Consider the following 17,192-nt stretch of genomic DNA (forward strand, 5'->3'; position numbering starts at 1 on the left):
TATGCAGAAAGAATTTCCCAAATGGGTTCCATATGCCTGCTTCCCCTGAGTGGGGCCTTCCACCGGGGCCGGGGTAGAGGTAGGGGCAGGGGCAGGGGTTGGGGCTGTGGACCGGAGGCTGGGGGCTGGGCCTGGGGCTGGGGCTGGGGCTGGGGCTGGGGCTGTGGACTGGAGGCTGGGGCTGGGGCAGGGGCTGGGGCTGGGGCTGGGGCTGGGGCTGGGGCTGGGGCTGGGGCTGTGGACTGGAGGCTGGGGCTGGGGCAGGGGCTGGGGCAGGGGCTGGGGCTGGGGCTGGGGCTGGGGCAGGGGCTGGGGCAGGGGCTGGGGCAGGAGCTGGGGCTGGGGCAGGGGCTGGGGCTGGGGCAGGGGCAGGGGCTGGGGCTGGGGCTGGGGCAGGGGCTGGGGCTGGGGCTGGGGCTGGGGCAGGGGCTGGGGCAGGGGCTGGGGCAGGAGCTGGGGCTGGGGCAGGGGCTGGGGCTGGGGCAGGGGCAGGGGCAGGGGCCGGGACTCCAGTCCCCTCCTCCTAGACACCCAGCCTCAGTGCGTAGCCGTCACCGGCTGCCACCGTTTAACCAGAAGGCGTCATGGCCAGTGATACGCGGTAGATTCAACAGACTGTTTCATCCGGGGAAATGGCTCCTGGAGCCAGCTCTGTCTCAGGTGAGCCACAGAGAACTGCTGGGAACGGAACTGTTCAAACCACCCCCAAACCCGAGGGCCCTGACCCAGACAGGGCCTCATGCTGACCGTTTATGGCCAGTCGCTCTGTGGCAGATCAAGGCCATGAGCACAGGCCCACGACACGGGATCCCAGAGATGGAAGAAGCCTGAGGCGTGTCTGGATGCATCCCACACATACGGTACAGTGGGCACCGCCAAGCCCCAGAGAAAGGACACACCAGTCCAAGACCACAGATCCAGCAAGCCACAAAGAGTGCCGCGGGTTCAGGGTCCCAGCTAAGGGGCAAAACACAGACGGGGGGCATAGGGAAGAAAGAGGGAGGGGCTGTCTTTAACACCCACCCCTCCTAGTGCGTCCGAATGTCACCTTCTCCAAGAGGCCTGCTGGCGTGCCGCACCCATCACAGGGCTCCCTGGCCCTTCCCTCTGGGACATAATTTTATGTATTTTTCAGTTTCCATATTCGCTGGCTTTACCCCCATTCATACTGATTCTCAGGACTGTAGAGGCCATGTTTGTCTTGCTTATTGCGATACCCTGTGCATAGGGCAGATTTTAACATATAACAAGTGCTTAATTCATCATTACCATCATCACCATCACCATCACCATCACCATCTACCACCATCATCATCAGTATCGTCACCATCCTCACCATCACTGCCATCATCACCACCATCATCATCATTATCGTCACCATCATCATCGTCACATCACTATCACTGTCTTCATTACCATCCTATCATCATCATCATAATCAACATTACTACCATCCACCATAATCATTACCATCATCACCACCACCATCACCATTATCATCACCACCATCATCACTACCACCACCATTATCATCACCACCATCATCACCACCAGCATCATCATCGTCACCATCATCATCACATCACTATCACCATCATCACTATCATCACTATCATCACCATCATCACTACCACCACCATCATCATCGTCACCATCATCATCATCACATCACTATCATCATCATCATTATCATCAACATCATCACCACCACCATCATCATTACCATCACTACTATCATCATCATCATAATCAACATTACTACCATCACCATAATCATTACCATCATCACCACCACCATAAACACCACCATCATCAGACCAGGACAGCTAACCCACACTGAGTGCCAACCAGGCACTGTTCCGGGGTCTCTACGTGGACTAACCCTTTGCACCTCCCAGCTTTGTGAGTGGGCCTATACTGTCCCATTTCACAGGTGAGGACCAGGAGGCACCAGGCTTTAGAACTTGCCCAGAGTCAGACAGCTCACAAAGAGCAGGGCTGGGCTCCCCCGGATGGGATGGAAATGAGCCCTGTGCTGATGGACCAGCTTCTCTGAGTGATGTGGGGACAGCCCTCTGCCCTCAAGCCTCATTTTGCCTCACAGCACCTGACAAAGCAGGTGTGGTCACTCCCGCTCTGCAGAGGAAGAAGCCAGGGCTGGAGTCTAGGAGGAGGGGGCTGGAGTCCCGCCCCTGCCCCAGCCACCAAGTTGCTGACCACGTGGCGGCTCAGCGCCTGGCCCTCTGGCCCTAGGTCCTTCCCTTTTCCTGGTCTCTCTTGCACACACATGGCCTTGACTCTGCACCCCAGGCTCTAGCCCCAGCCCTGACGACCTGGGCTTCTCTCTGAATGGAGGTGCCCCACCTGAGTGGCAGGTAGACCTGCAGGGCTGCCAGGAGTGAGTCTCCCCACGGACCACGCACCCTTCATTGTTTGCTGGCTTCAGCCCACATTCCACAGACTCAGGAATCACCCAGCGGGACCCAAACTAGGGAAGGGATCCAGGATGATGTCCCCAAGGACGCGGCGGCTTCAGGCTTGTGGGGAGAAGCTGTAAGACAAGCATCCAGTGTGGTCCTCCCAGAGCTGTCCTCGAACAACTGGAGACCTGCGCTGCGTTGAAGGGGATCCTCTCTCCCCCTCCCAACTGCCTCGGCTTCCCCAGCTATGCAACGTGGTTGGCTTCGGGCTGTTGCTTTTCATTATCAAATGGTCCCAAGAACCCCGCCAAGAATCTGAGACAGAAATCGATGGCGAAGGTGTGTGACGAGGCTCTGAAGCAGGCCCACTCGGTGCCTTTCTTCAGGATTTCCGGGCAGACCGCCAGCTTCTTTCCAATTAAATGCCCCATTTGACCGGCTGGTGGGCCCGGGGCTGGAGGAGAGATGCCTGCTACCGCCGCTGTCTGGAGGTAATTTGGGGGGCAGGAGATTTCATTAGTGGGGGCAGGGAATACCTCGGAGATGGGATCCCAGCAGAAGCATCCCCCAGCAGTTCCCCGGAAAAGAAGAGAATGCATGTGTCCCCGCCCGGCTCAGGGTCCCCTGTCCTTCTCGTGGAAGGACACACTCTGGGAGCAGGGTGGCGGGGGGGGGGGGGGGGGAGGGCGGCGGGGGGACGGTAGGAGAGGCAGGGAAGGGGGAGGATCAAGAAGAGGGTAGCCCCATCCAGCTCCAAGGCGCCGCTCCCAGACCTGAGTTGGTGACGTTGGAGTGGCCCTATAATGAGACGGTCAGAACAAGTAACTGCAGAGCTCACTGTGTGCAGAACTCACCCAAGTGCCTTCCACGGCTGCACAACCTCCCAGAGGAGGAGGCATGAGGTTCAGGGAATTGAACACGCAGGCCAGTCACAGGCCGGCAGCGGGGCGCCTGGCTCTGAAGCGGAAATGGGTGCCCCTGCGGCCTTCCTTCAGCCCTGAGCCCCTCTGCCCGGCTGGTGAGCCCAGGACAGCCCAGAAGCAGCAAGTGGCTGCCCAGTGGCCCAGGCTGGCCAGTGAGGAAGGCTGTGGGGCACGTGCACCTGCACGCACACGCGCACACACACCCGTGCAAGGGCTTGTGGACCTTTGCACATATTTGCACAAGTTGGAAAGAGCCTTTGAAGAAAAAAAGTAATGAAATGACTGTGAGCAAAGCCAGGTGCCCGGAAAGGAAGTGGAGGGAAGATGAAAGGCAGGGCGGCCCCCCACCACCTCCGGAAGCTTCCGCGGAGCAGGGGGCCGCCTGATGGCTCCCATTTGTGGAGGCCAGGCGCTGGAGCCGCCGCGACACCGGCCGGCCGGGCGGCTGAGGGGACACGTCGAGTGGGGGGCCGGTGAACCGGAGGTGGCTATCTCGGCCCGCGATCTGATCACCGGATGGACCCTCTCCCGCTGCCTAAAAAAACAGGAAATCCCTCTGAAAGGAAGACAAATCGCGTCCCGGCCTTCTGCCATCTGCTGTGATATGTGAACACGGCCGCTGTCGGCGGCGCGCTGATTGATTCCGGGTATTTATGGCCGAGGGTCTGTTATCAGCGGTGTGGTCATGGGCCAAGCCGGCTGCGCTGACCCCACCGGCTATTTCGATCTGCCACCCCCCAGAGGCCTGTCTAGCTCCTTCATTCAAGGTGACAGCAAAGCTATTTCACGTCAGGCCCAAAGAGACTTCTTCCTGTTTGCAAAGGACGTGTGCCTGAGTTCAAGGCCAACTGTAGACAACTCGGAAATGTCGCCGCCACCCATACATGGGCCAGGGCGCTGCAGGCCCCACTCTCAGCTGGGACTTCGCTCCAAGGCCTCATTCCGGATCCCAGGCTGTGGGTGGAGAAGCAGAATGCCCTTTCCTGTCCCACTTTGCCACCACAGTGCTGTGTGACATTGGCTAAGTCACTTGCCCTCTCTGTTTCTCATTTTCTTCAGCTGCACAACCAGCTCTTCCGTGTTGCGATTTAAAGTCTAAGCTCTCAGCCTGGCCTTCCAGACCCCCGACAACACTCCAGCCTCTTCTCACTCATCCTGCATGCACCCCGGTCGCCCAAATGCCTTGCCGGTCTCCGCACCAGGCCCACCCATGGCCGCCACCCAGCCTCTCGGTGCTGTTTCTCAACTGGCAACACTGCCTACATCCCCATCTGTTGACCACCAGCAAGGTCCCCTGGCCCTCGTGGTGGACTCCTATGGCCCTATGCAGCCTGTCAACCATGTCTTACAGGGTGGGGAGGCAATGAAGGGACAGTAGAGATCAGTGGGGCGGGGCTGCCTGCGGCAGAAATGGCCTCACCGGTTAGCCCCCAGGGACTTGCTCCTAAGTGCAGGCCCCGTGCTCAGCTCTGTCCCTCCCATCACTGGAAAGAGCCGAACTAAGTGCCCCAGGGTCACCCTGCCTCCTGTTGGGCCGCCCTCCGGGGCCGTCTCTGGGCAGTCCTCTCGGCAGGAATCCTTCGACGACGATGACGATGTGACTATAAATTGGCTACCACTCGGGTCCCAGACCCCGTCCCCTCTCCCTGCACTCGCCCTCGCCTCCCTGCGTGGACAAGTGTTCCCTCTGCACCAGACACTGCCTTAGCGTCCGGTCGCTGCCCTGGCGGATTACTGCAAACTTGGCTGGTTAAAATAACACAGACTTATCACTACGGTTCCCTGGTCAGAAGTCTGACACAGTGTCACTGGCAACATGGAGGTGCCAGCAGGGCATTCCCAGTGCAGGCTGCAGGGAGGGCATCTCTCCTCCCCTTTTGCAGCTTTGCTGGGAGATGCCAGCTTGGCCTCCTCTGCCCCAGCCCCTCTTCTACCCTGTAAGCTGGCACTACCCAGCTCCCCCGGGGCCTCTACTCCCCCTCCACTGTGCCAGCTCCCCCCAGCCTCTGCCTCCCCCCTCCACTGTGTCAGCTCCCCCAGGCCTCTGCCTCCCCCCTCCACTGTGCCAGCTCCCCCAGGCCTCTGCCTCCCCCCTCCACTGTGCCAGCTCCCCCAGGCCTCTGCCTCCCCCCTCCACTGTGCCAGCTCCCCCAGGCCTCTGCCTCCCCCCTCCACTGTGCCAGCTCCCCCAGGCCTCTGCCTCCCCCCTCCACTGTGCCAGCTCCCCCAGGCCTCTGCCTCCCCCCTCCACTGTGCCAGCTCCCTGGGGCCTCTACTCCCCCTCCACTGTGCCAGCTCCTCTACTCCCCCTCCACTGATCTTTCTCAGAGGGTTCAGAACTCTAGCAGGGGCAGCATTGGGCCCCTGTTGAGTTGAACCCCCCACCATCTTCCCTGGCACCTCACACTGAACGTGGCCCAGGCCCAACTCCAGAGTTGCTCCCCACCCCTTGCCTCCTTCCTGTCCCCACAGCATTTCAGGGCAAAAGCCTCAGCACTGGCCAGCGGGCGGCCGGCCACACAGGTTGGATTGTGGGAGGGAACTGGGCCACCTCCAACAGGATTCGAGACCTTGGTTCTCCCTGTGGGAAGCCACCCAGACCCCAGGGACCCTGGACAAGATGGCAGGCAGGCAAAACACCCCCCCACGGATTAGAGGACAGCGAGGCCAGCACGCAGCCCGCCCGATGGCCTCATCCTCCTTTGATAAATGGAGAGATAGGCCGGCTAATTCCCAGGCGCCACCAGGGAGGGTGCCCTGTCACTGCTAAAATGGGCCCGAACTCCTTATCGGCGGTCACTGTTCAAATCGCCAAAGACAGGCTTACGTCACCCGCTCCGAGGGCCTCGGAGGGGGGCTGATCCTAATGCATTTGCCACGTGGAGATAAAGAACCAGCTCATTCCTCCTGCATCCTAGTCATTCCGTTTGCAAACAGATTCAAGGAAAGTGGTTGGGGGTGCTGGTCAGAAGACAACATTCTGGAATATTCCCCACGGGAAGGCTGGCCGCACCCGGTGTGACCCTCGCAGTGGGGGCCTGGAGCCGGAGCCCCAGATGAGCCCCCGCATGAGCAGATCGACGTGCTCCAGGCTGGCTGAATTCTAGGGTCCCTACTGATAAACCGAGTCTGTGCCGCTAACAGGCCGGGAGATGCCGAAGTGACCGCAGGTCCCCATCCCAAGCTAAGCCTCCCAGTGACCCCCGGCCAGCCCACCGGAGGGGTCAGCCCAGGTGTGGGGAGAAACGTGGCAGCTCACCTCCAACTCCCGCCTAACCTGGCGCCAAAACCCAGGCTCAACCCCGGACGCCTCGCCCTGGCCGTGGACTGCTGGAGAAGCCTTCACCCGTCCACTCAGAGTCCCTCTTCCCCTCGGCCCTCCCGAGACCTTTACCAGCCGGAGCCTGAACCGCTGCCGAAGGGACCGTTCCGACTTTTCCGTGGCTTCCCGCTGCCGGCTCCATAAAGCCCCAGCCCCCCATGGCTCGAGCCCGGCCACCCCTCCAGCCTCATTTGTCAAACTCCCCGCAGGCCAGCTTGGAGGAGACGGGGACAGGGGCGCTGCTGCCCCCCCCCCATTTCCCAGAGGAAACCCCTTTTCCTCCACCCCCAAATTGTCGGAAATGTGATAAAACCATCAAAACCGCTTTACATGAGCCCTGTAAATTACAAAACTCAGGTCAAGGTCCTCTTTCTTCCTGGGAGAATAAAAATAGCCGATTCTTCATGGAGAGAGAAATTGAAACAAAAATAAAGCCATGATACTGGATAAAACTCAGCCAGTAATAACGCCCTCCCCCTCCCCCCCCCAGTGGTCCCGGCTCAACCCCCCGCGTTTCCACCTCCCACTCCCCAAAAAGGCTCCGCGTTTCCCTGCGGAGTCCAACCTGGCCCAGGAGCCACCTGAGCGGCCCAGGTTTCTCCATCAATAATTAATGGACGTACATCTGGGGTCAACACCCAGGCAGAGAATGATACCGTTTGGGGTTAGAATCCAGCACCTGGTTGGAAATTTGAGAAAATAAGTGAAAACAAGTGATCGAAAATAAGCCTCGAGCCCATTTTTATAGTTGCCAGATGGATGGCCAGCACCCATCGCCCTCCAAGGGCAAAAAGTTCAAGGCGGGCTGCGGCACTGGGAGGGCTTTGTGGAGAAAATGACTTTGTAGAGAAAGGACAGGCCTGGCTGCCCCTGCGGCTCGCCGTCCCCGGAAGGAAAATCCGGTTATCGGGAGGAAAGAGCGGCCCCAACCCACAGAGCTTCTCATGACAAAAGCAGCTCTGGAAACGATCAGGAAGCATTAAAGAAGCAAAATGCATTTGGCGTCGCTGCAGTTTTGGAGCGGGAATCCACTTTGTCCGGAGCCGAGGCAGATAAAGCATCTGCTCATTCAATTAGGTCAAGGAAAATGGAAAATCGCTGAAATTCATCGTCGAACGAGTTCATTTCTTAGCAAACGCCGTGCACTGTTAGAGGGGGACGCGGTCTGCTCCGTCTGCAAATGGAGGCAATTTAGGGAGGCCCTGGATGCAGGCGTGAGAGATAAAAGCGAAGGCATATTTCGACGTATGAGTTCACCAGCTGACTCCTGCAGAGATGCAGAGATTTGAAATGAAATCGTGGGACGGACAGAGATTGACATGTTGCAGGGCACCAGGAATGACAAGCTGCGTCCCCGGCGTCGTCGGTAACATGTAATGAGCCCGCTGATAGTGGGATCGGAGACCAGCTGGCCGTCTGTGTGGTGACGTGCTCGCCGACGGCGGCTGCTGAGCCAAACCCGACCTCCCCGCAGGTCTCATAACGCCGCAGAGGTGACGGGACCCGCGACGAAGGGTTTAAAGAAAATGTACCTGCAGCAAACCAGGTTTGAAATTTGCGGCCTCGGCTGGGTAAAGGGAGCGGCCAGGGTGATGGCCGAGCTGCCGGACAGAGTGAAAAGTCTGGTGGAGTTTCCACAGCGTCGGCAGCACACGCCCAGAGCTTGGAGGTGCCTGCGCCTATGAGTCTCGTGAAGAAATGGAAAGGACCCCAGGTGCTTCCATGCTGCCGATCTTTCTGTGCTGATGAGGGCTCTGTGCACAGCTGGCAGCTTCGCCCAGCACCGGCCGGCGCAGCACAGGCTGACCGTGCAGGCTGCCGGCCGGTTGTCCGAACACCTGGTCTCGGCGCATCAGGAGGCAGGAGACAGCCGCACACCCTGCGCCGGAGACGCGAGGGTGCAGGGGCACCTGGCGGGGCGGCCAGCGCAGAGGAGAGGCCCCGAGCACTTCAGGGAGCTGAGGAGTCAGCCTTGGCAGAGGAGAAGGCGGCTCAGTCCAGCCCAAAGCCGCCAGGGTCCCCAGGGCCTGCCCTGCTGTCGGGTGGCCACTGAGAGGAGAAAGGGGAAGGGCAGGGCCCTCACTTACCCCCCCCACCCACCCCCCTACCCACCCCCTGCCACCAGGACACCGAGTCTGGCTCAGCAATGTGCCTGGCGTGCAGGTGCGGCACAAACACCCGCCCGCGTGACCGTCTCGGCATCTCCGGGAGGCAGGTCCACGCTTCTCCTCCTGGAAGGGACCCTTATGCAGGGAGGAAGCCAGGGCCCTGGGTCCACCGGCTTCAGCTTGGCGAGACCTCCTCCTGCGAGGCGAGGCCGAGGTTCTCACTTGTAAATGGGGGTGAGGATGCTGATGACGCCCCAGCGTGTGGGTCAACGAGTGGGCCCCCGGGCGCTCCCCCCTTGGCGATCCCCTCCGCTTGCAGGACAGAGGGAGGGGGCTTCCACAGAATAGATGTCAGGTCTCCAGGTACAGGTGGGGGTGACAGGTGTGGGCTTTCCGTGGGGGACCTTGGCCACCATGTCCCACACCCCTCCCCCAGCACCCACGTGCACACGCCTGCCTTCTCTCAAAGCACTCGCTGTGATGAGGCGGGTCCGGGCTCAGGGGGGACCCACGCCCAGGCCCGGGGTTGCCCTCCGCACACTGTGGACCGGGGCCACCTCGTTGACGTCCTTAGCTTCTCTCTATGGGGACGTTAGAGGAAACTTTCACGGGGACTGTCCGTCTCTGAGCCCCCAGCCAGGTGAGCCCGAATCATTTGCCACCACTGTGTGTCCCCCGTCCCGCACCAGGCCTCTGGGCCTCAGCCCTCCTGACCCCCGAGATCCAGGGCCAGACAGTGAGGCTGAGTCAAGGGCACCCACACTCCGGCTCAGGGCCTTCGGAGGAAGACCTGCCTATGGGAGGAATCCTGCAAGGGCAAGGGCATGGGCTTAGATGAGAGGGGAGCTGGTGCCAGGGGTGCCCAGGGCGAGCCCGGGCCATCAGAGAGGCCCGGAGCGGTAGGGGGGCCGTGACCCAGGCCTGTCGGAGCCCGCTGACCCTGAGTCTGGTGGGAATTCCGTCCCATTGTGTGGAGAATTCTTATCGGCAAAGGCAGACGGCCCTTTTCACAGACATCTGCCAACCCTTGTCCCAGGCTGGGTCTTGGGTTTCCGTGGGGAGGCGAAGGCCAGTGTCGGAAGACGGGGCGACACCAGAGGGGCAGGCTCTGTTTACACACAGCAGCGCTGGGCGCCCGCTCCCACGGGATCCTGTGTCTGTGCGCAGGTGGCGGGGGAGGGAGCGCGGCTCTGCTCACACGGTGCCGGTGCGCCAGCCACCTTCCTCTCCCCTCCTTCCCCCTTCCCTTCCCCTTTCCCTCTCTTCCCTCTGTGTCTCCTCCCTCCCTCCCCTCCTTCCTTCTTCCAGCAGACGGTAGGGTGCCCTTCCTGGTATCCAACAGCAGGTGATGTGCCTGGGGCACAGGGGCTCTGGGGGAGCCCCTCGGGTTCTCCTAGCCCGGCCTGAGGCCAGGGCAGGCTTCCGGGAGGCGGTGGCATGTTCCCAACACCTGGCATGAGACCGCACATGTGATTGGTGTTCGGCGTATACCGATCACATCCAGAACATCTCTGATCACACAATGCCGCCGCACACCCAGCAGGAGGAGGCGGGGGATGGAGGGACTGACCAGGTTCCGGAGAAGACAGGAAGCGCCTGGAACGCGCCAGCTACAAGTGGGCCGAGCGAGAGCACCAGCCACTGGCTGCGGGACGGTGGGGCCGTTTCCGATAAACTATCGGCACCCTAAGACCCAGCAGCTCCACTTCCGAGCATGAATCTAAAAAATCTGTGCATGTGGCCATCCAAAGGCACGTGTCCACATGGTCAGAGCTTTTTACTCAAAGTCATCAAAACCTGAAAACTACCCAGATGTCCCCCAGCAGTGGAGTGGATAAATGAACCGGTGCACCCCCTGCCCCCCTGTGGGGCACGGCTTGGCAGCACGGAGGAACGGACGGGGTGCACATACAGCATAATGGCGCTGGCAGACACCACTCCGAGAAAGCAGCCGGGCATTTATCAAAAAGCACACACGGTCTCTCTTGTATGATATTTAGAAACAGGAGAAACTCATCTGTGGAGATAGAAATCAGGATGGTGGTCCCGGGGGCCGGGGGGGCGGGCGGGGGGAGGGATGTGTCAGTGGCTGGAGGGCCCCGAGGGAGCCTGGGTGCTAGAAAATGCTGTAACTTGATCTCTTACTTGATGGTTGCAAGGACAGATATGCATACATGGACGTATACACTTTAAAATGCATGCCTGTTACCACATCTAAACTACACCCCGTTTTTAAAAACACATTCCAGTGGAGGGGGCAGCCCACAGCAGCAGGAGATCCTGGGCCGAGCGTCTGGAGACTTCAGAGTGGACGTGATGATCATGGCCGTGGGGCAGCGAGAGGGTTGGGGGCAACAGGTGGAGACACAGAGGTTCCAGAGACCCCCTGGGGGTCAGCGGCGAGGGGGCAAGGGAGAGGCGGGGCTCCGGGGAGCGCTCGGCCGGGGCTGCAGGCCTTGCGGGCCTTCGAACGTGCCCAGACGGAGATTCCAGGCCTTGGCACTGGCCGCCGTCTTCCTCGTAAACCCCAAACACCCCCATTTATTTGCCTCTGGAATATCTTGGTTTCCTGGCACAGCTACCGGCATTCCATGGGATGCTCTTTGGGGGAAGAGTCTCTGATGGTGACAAGTAGATGATGAAACTGAAAAATAGCGTTAAATGAGAAAAAGCAACGTGGGCTGGGGGAGCGGCCGCTTGAGCGACGTCATCCAGTGCTGCCTCTTCCCAGGCCCTGGCCAGAGCTACTGCAGGGGGCTTTACGGACACCCCCACAAGGACACGGAGAATGAGACGGGCAGTGACCAGGCTGGAGAAGGTGGATAGAAGGCGATGAGCAAACCCAAGAAAGCTGGCCCCTCGGCAGCTGAGAAAGCCAGGGGCTGGGGCGAGAGCTTATTTACACAGAGGACCCCTCCAAAAATCCCCTCGGGAACTGGGCGGGTGGCGGAGGGGGGAGAGAGAGAGGCTGCAGCACGAGGGGAACTAGGTAAATGCTTCTGAGGTGCGGTTGAAGCCCCAGACCCCCGCCCCACAGCCCCACCCCCACTGGGAGGACACCCCCATCTTATTCTCTGGAGGAGGTACCACTGGGGGAGCCAGCACAGTTGAGGGCCCGGGTCTTGCCAAGACCAGCATGACAGCTCAAGTGACCCTTTGCATCCCTCCCCCTTCCCCAACTCAGCTCCCAGAACACCAGCAACCACACCCTCGCCCTGAGAGACCTGGTCTGAGAGGCACTGCGGGCATCCTAAACTGGCCCTGAGCGTTCCCGCCTCCGGGCCCTGGCTCATACTGTTCCTTCTGCCTGGAGCACCATTCCTCCCGACCTGCCTATCAGCATCCCCAAGCCCTACCTCTGGCAACACCTCCTCCAGGCAGCCTCCCCCAAACCCCGAGACAGAATGAATGCCCCGTTCCCTGGGGGCATCTCTGTGGCACCCTGACCCTGTGGCGTGGCCCTTAGGGTGGTCTCCCAGACGTGGACATGATTCACGTCTATCCATTGTCCCCACTGCCCCGGGAGCTGTGGGGGCAGGGACCCTCTCTTCCGTCCATCGCACCAACATGGAGCCTGTACAGGCCCTAATACCAGCGGGGCTGGGGGCGGGGGGGGGGGCGCGGGGAAAGAGCCCCCCGTGGGCTGCAGCCGGAGGCTCCGGCCTCGTGGAAGGCCCGGCCTCCCTGCCACGAGCACACTGCTGGGGATGCCGTGGCGGCACAGCTGGTGCTGGGAGGAAGCACGTTCACTCTTTTTCAGATGCAGTGACTCATCTCCACCACCGGCTCTGCTCTCGGATGCTGGGCTGCTGGTCTCTGGCCAAGCAGGAGGAGAGGGCAGGGGCCAGGCTGCTCCGCCCACACCCTGGGCCAAGGCCTGGCTGGGAGGAGAGGCAGGCACCCTCACCACCTGCCCCGCCCAACATCTGGTCTCAGGATGCCCAGCAGGCACCTGCAGGGGCGCTGGGCAGCGGGTGGCATCAGGTCCCATGTGGGGGCAATGAGGGTGGGTCCAGGGAGCTGTTCTATGGCTCCCATCCTCCCCCGCCCCTCACACACACACAGATGGGCCTGGCTAGTGGGGGCCTGCCCAGGGGGCAGAGTTGGGGGGGGAGCGGCTGTGTGGCCTCCTGAGTGGGAGGGAGGAGAGTCTTATGATGAGATCAGTGCTCAGGCCGAGGGACCACACTGCCCCTTGCCCTGTCCCCGACTCCGGGCGCCCCGTCCCCACTCACCCCTGCCCCTAAACACACCAGGAAATGACTGGCTGCTCCCCAAGCCCCTCCCCAACCCTCGCCCCACCGTCTCGTTTGCTGCCCTTTTTCAATATATTTATAACTCATTGTTTATTTCTTTCTTTAAAAAAAAATGCTCATTATAGAAATAAATAGAAAGCCCACAAAAACAGATATGGGCAATGGAAGAGTAGGAGGAACTTGCTACGCTTATGGGAAAGGAGCAGGCAGTGGGAGAAGGCGTTTGTATTTGCTCGAAAGGGCTCGGAATCACTCCAGAGGAGCCCGGAGGAAGGGGTACCGCGGGCTGCAGTGGGGGGGGGGGAGTTAGATGGCCGGGGAGAGGGGCGGGCTGACTCACTTTTCACGGGTGCCCTTCGGAGGTTTCCGCGGGGGAGGGGAGGGAAGGAGGTGAAGCGGTCAGGAACGTCCACGACCACCTTCATGCCTGACCCCCGCTGCCAGCTCGGGGTCGCCCAGTTCACCCCCAGGGTCAGTCGTGAGGGAGGGCACTCTTACTCCCGGCGGCTGGCGTGCTCACGGTGTGGTTTATTGCAGCGAGGACGCCGGTCGGGGTCAGCTGTACCAGTGGTCGCCGGTGGCGTCGGCTCCTCCCGGCAACGCGCACGGAGCATCGCCACCAGGGAGCCCCCAAGCCTCGGAGCCCTGGGTTTTCATCGGGCTCCATTTCTTGGACGTGTCGGGCCTCTGTCTCCAGCCCCCCGCCCCCGGTGTGCAGCGGACACCGCACGGCCCAGAGTCCCGGTCGCGAGTCCCTTTGTTAGACTGACGTGGTCCCAGGCCCCGGGGACACAGGGCACGTCCACCAGGGAGCTCCCCTCCGGAGCCCAGGGCGGTAGCAGCGTGGCAAAGGTGCCAGTTTCTGCTGCAGGTCGCCGGGCATCCCGTAGGACGTGGGAGGGACGGACACAGCGAGGTTTGTCCTTGAAGATCAGTCTTGACCCTCCTCTGCCCCCCACTTCCCTTCCCGCCAGCCTCGCGGCTTCGTCGCCAGCCCCCCCACCGCCAGGTTCTCCTGCCCCAAGGGGTCTGCTCTGGGGGAAACCGAGGCAGCTGCCCGCACTTACTCATCCCTCTGGGCAGCAGGAGGTGACTGAGACAGGGGGGTGACTCTTGGTGGCAGGCTGGCCGTGGTGTGGTCACATCTGTTCTTGTGTCCCCCCACCCACCTCTCTGGCTCACCCCCACCTCCTTCTGCAAACACGTTTATAAAGAATTGGAAGCGCAGAAAGTCTTAAAGCGAGACCTACGCCCGGATCACTCACCCCGACAGGGGGCCCCAGGCAGTGACAGGCAGGCAGTGGAGGCCCCTCTGCCCCCAGCGTGGGATGTAGGACGCGACCAGGACAGCCCTGGTCAGTCCAGGTGGGCCATCGTCCATCTCTGCCCGCGGGTGGGGCACCAGGGTCCTTCGCCGGTCCTGCTCCATGACCCCCGGCCCCACCACCCTCGGACTCAGGGTCGGGCATCTCAGGGACAGTGCCCTCCGGAAGGGCCGTGCCTGGCGTCCGGAGAGGCCCTAGTCCTCCTTGGGTTTGGGGGGCTGCCGCCGCCGGGCCAGCCTGTAATCAATGTACCTCCCGAGGCAGGACCACAGAATGAAGCGCGCCAGCAAGATAATCACCAGCAGGACCATGAGGGGATCGGGGCCCATGCTCCCGCCAAACCAGGAGGCCATGCCGAGGGCGGGCGGCCCCACGGGCCCTGAGTTCCAGGCAGGGCTCTCCCAAGTGCCCACCCTGCAGCCAGGGGCCTGGGCCAGGAGCTCAGGACAGCTGGGCGTCTCCTCGGCCACGCCCACACCCAGGGCCGGCCCTGTCCCCTCCACAGCCCCCGAGCAGGCCAGACTCCAGCCCAGGGCCTCCCTGGCATGTGAGAGGACGGATCGGGGACGGCGAGCGGCCTCCGTGGTCAAGAGGCCCGTGCAGCATTCATCCAGAGCGAGCGGCTCTCGGGGCCGACAATGACCGCATTGTCAGGGCCCGGGGCGGGTGGCTGCCCAGCCTCCCCTCTGCCCGCGCCCCCTGCTCGCCAGCGCTGACGTAATCTGCAAACGTCTCCGGCGGCAGCTGCTGGGCGAAGCTGGCCACCTTCTCCGGCTCTTTCAGCCGCCCACGCCGCTCTTCCGGCCCCGCGAGACAATCGGGCCCTTTCTCTCCCCAATTAGCTATCACTCTGGAGGCCGCGCTGTCCGGTGCCCGTCTCTGCAGCAGCAGCAGGCCCGGTGGGGTGGGGGCAGGGACGCCGGCGGGCACCGGGCCTGGTGGGAGGCCAGGAGAGAGCTGTGCAAATGAAAAGGGAAAGGAGAGAGGGGGAGAAAATGAGGACAGTCCCCTCGAGCCCAGGGGGACCCCAAACACGGCTCAGTTAGCACATGGGCTGTGACAGTGAGGGGGTCGTGCAGTCTGAGACAAACAGCCCAGAAAAAGACTCCCAGCGCCTCCCTGCCCACCCAGGCCAGCGGACCCAAGCCTTGGGCAAGACCCACGGCCGGCGCTGGACGGGACAGTCCTGCAGGGCCCCCTCAGACCCCTCACAGCGACCCTTGGTCCCAAACCAGGTCCCACTGCAGACTCACTGAGTGACCTCGGACAAGCTGCCCAACCACTTGGGGCCACGGACTCCTTACGGGAAAGCGAGGCAAGGGACGAATCCACGTGCAGGTCTGGGGAGGATCGGGGGGGGGGGGCGGGGGGGGGCGGGGGTGAGTGTTCACACCAGGACCACATGGTGCCCAGGGTCAGGCTCTCTGGCCTCCCTCCCTCCTCTCCCCCAAAGACAAGACCCTGAGAAATGTCTGCCCACCCTTCTCCGCCTGACACACACACACACACACACACACACACACACACATGCACACGTGAATGCTCACGTACATATGCACGCTCACATGCACACTCACCAGGACACACACCTCTACAGACTCGGCCCACCGCCGAGTTCAGCTCTGGCCTCTCAGAGCCAAGTTTCTGTGAGGGGAGACACAGCCCTGGCCCCTCGCCAACTCCAATCCTACCCCCCTTAACTCAAAGGGGCCCCATGGAGCTCAGGGCCCCTACGAGGAGCGCAGGCCTCAGGTGCCTGTCCTGGGGGTCGGGAAGAGGTCCGACCCACAGAGCCCTGAGCCAGAGAGAAAGCTAAGGGATCTCCTGGGCCGTGGGTCACCTGAAGGCAGTTCCTGGAGCCCTTTCCCTTCAAAATAACAATGGGCTCCCACCAGCCTCTCCAGAAGAGTCTACAGAGCAAATGCAAAGGCTTTGGCAGGGAGCACACCTGAAGGTGGGCAAAGGCCCTGGCTGGCGCACTCACTGGTGGTTTTCATACAATAATCCCGGGGAGCTCCCCACTGCTCCTCCACCATCACCCCGGCCTGGGGCCCTGGCAGCCCAGCCACCACCCACTGGCAAAGGCCATCTGGACCCTGAGCTGGGCCCTGCCTCGCTCTCTGGGCAGCGGTACCCTTTTCCGTCCACAGAGCCCCAGGCGTGCACCTGGCAGGGGGTCTCTCTCAGCTAGCATCCAGCTCTGGGTCTGTTCGCGTGCGCAGAGGTGTGAAGGTCACACACGCGGGAATTGAGACGGCAGACCCGGCGTGCAGTCAGGGACCACAGCCGGCTTCCGCGGGACGTGTGCTGACGGGCATCCAGGACCTCGCAGAGGCTCCTCAGACGCCTCGCCAGTTGCCTTCCTGGAGACACCCACCTGCCTGTGGGGTGCCGGTGCCCGGGAAGGCAGCCAGGAACTCGGGGTGGAAGAAGAGGCTGATCCCAGCAGGCATCTCACGTACCTGAGAGGCCAGAGTCTCCAGCGGGCGTCCTGTGGGAGCCGGAGGCGCCGGGCACACGCAGGGCCGCCCGCTCTCAGCTGCCCACCCCGCAGCTCCGACCCTGCAGGTGCCGACAGGCGGCCTGGGATAAATCTGTTTGCCCAGCTCACGGAGTCAACAGCACCCCGTCACGTGACATCGCACAAGGAAACTCAGGGTCACAGAGGCCCCTCTTCCTGCTAGGACGTCCCCGGCTCCTGGGAGTCAGCGAGGCCAAGGTCGACAAGCCCTCGGCGAGGGTCACTGCCGTCCCGGGGCTGCCGTTCTGGGAAAAAGCTGCCGGTGCAGGTGCAGGCGCAGGGGCCTTCGGTGGATAAGGGGGCGTCACCCACAGGAA

General features: G+C 61.8%; 1 protein-coding gene across 2 annotated transcripts; it reads right to left on the bottom strand.

The window, feature by feature from the left end:
- Window positions 1-13,808: 13,808 nt before the first annotated feature.
- On the bottom strand, window positions 13,809-16,975 carry SMIM38 (small integral membrane protein 38). Of its 2 annotated transcripts, XR_009454558.1 has the most exons (3): window positions 16,817-16,975; window positions 15,608-15,694; window positions 14,717-15,311 (listed from the first exon to the last, which is right to left on the bottom strand). XR_009454558.1 is itself a non-coding variant. In XM_059711226.1 (2 exons), exon 2 carries the CDS (start codon window positions 14,705-14,707, stop codon window positions 14,549-14,551), a length of 159 nt encoding a protein of 52 aa, XP_059567209.1. In that variant the 5' UTR covers window positions 14,708-15,311; window positions 15,608-15,729; the 3' UTR covers window positions 13,809-14,548. The 2 variants fall into 2 exon arrangements, 1 of the variants encoding a protein (XP_059567209.1); XM_059711226.1 differs by lacking the exon at window positions 16,817-16,975 and having other exon boundaries at window positions 13,809-15,311; window positions 15,608-15,729.
- Window positions 16,976-17,192: the final 217 nt, after the last annotated feature.

The sequence above is a fragment of the Myotis daubentonii genome, chromosome 9 (genome assembly GCF_963259705.1).
Source record: "Myotis daubentonii chromosome 9, mMyoDau2.1, whole genome shotgun sequence".
Lineage (NCBI taxonomy): Eukaryota > Metazoa > Chordata > Mammalia > Chiroptera > Vespertilionidae > Myotis > Myotis daubentonii.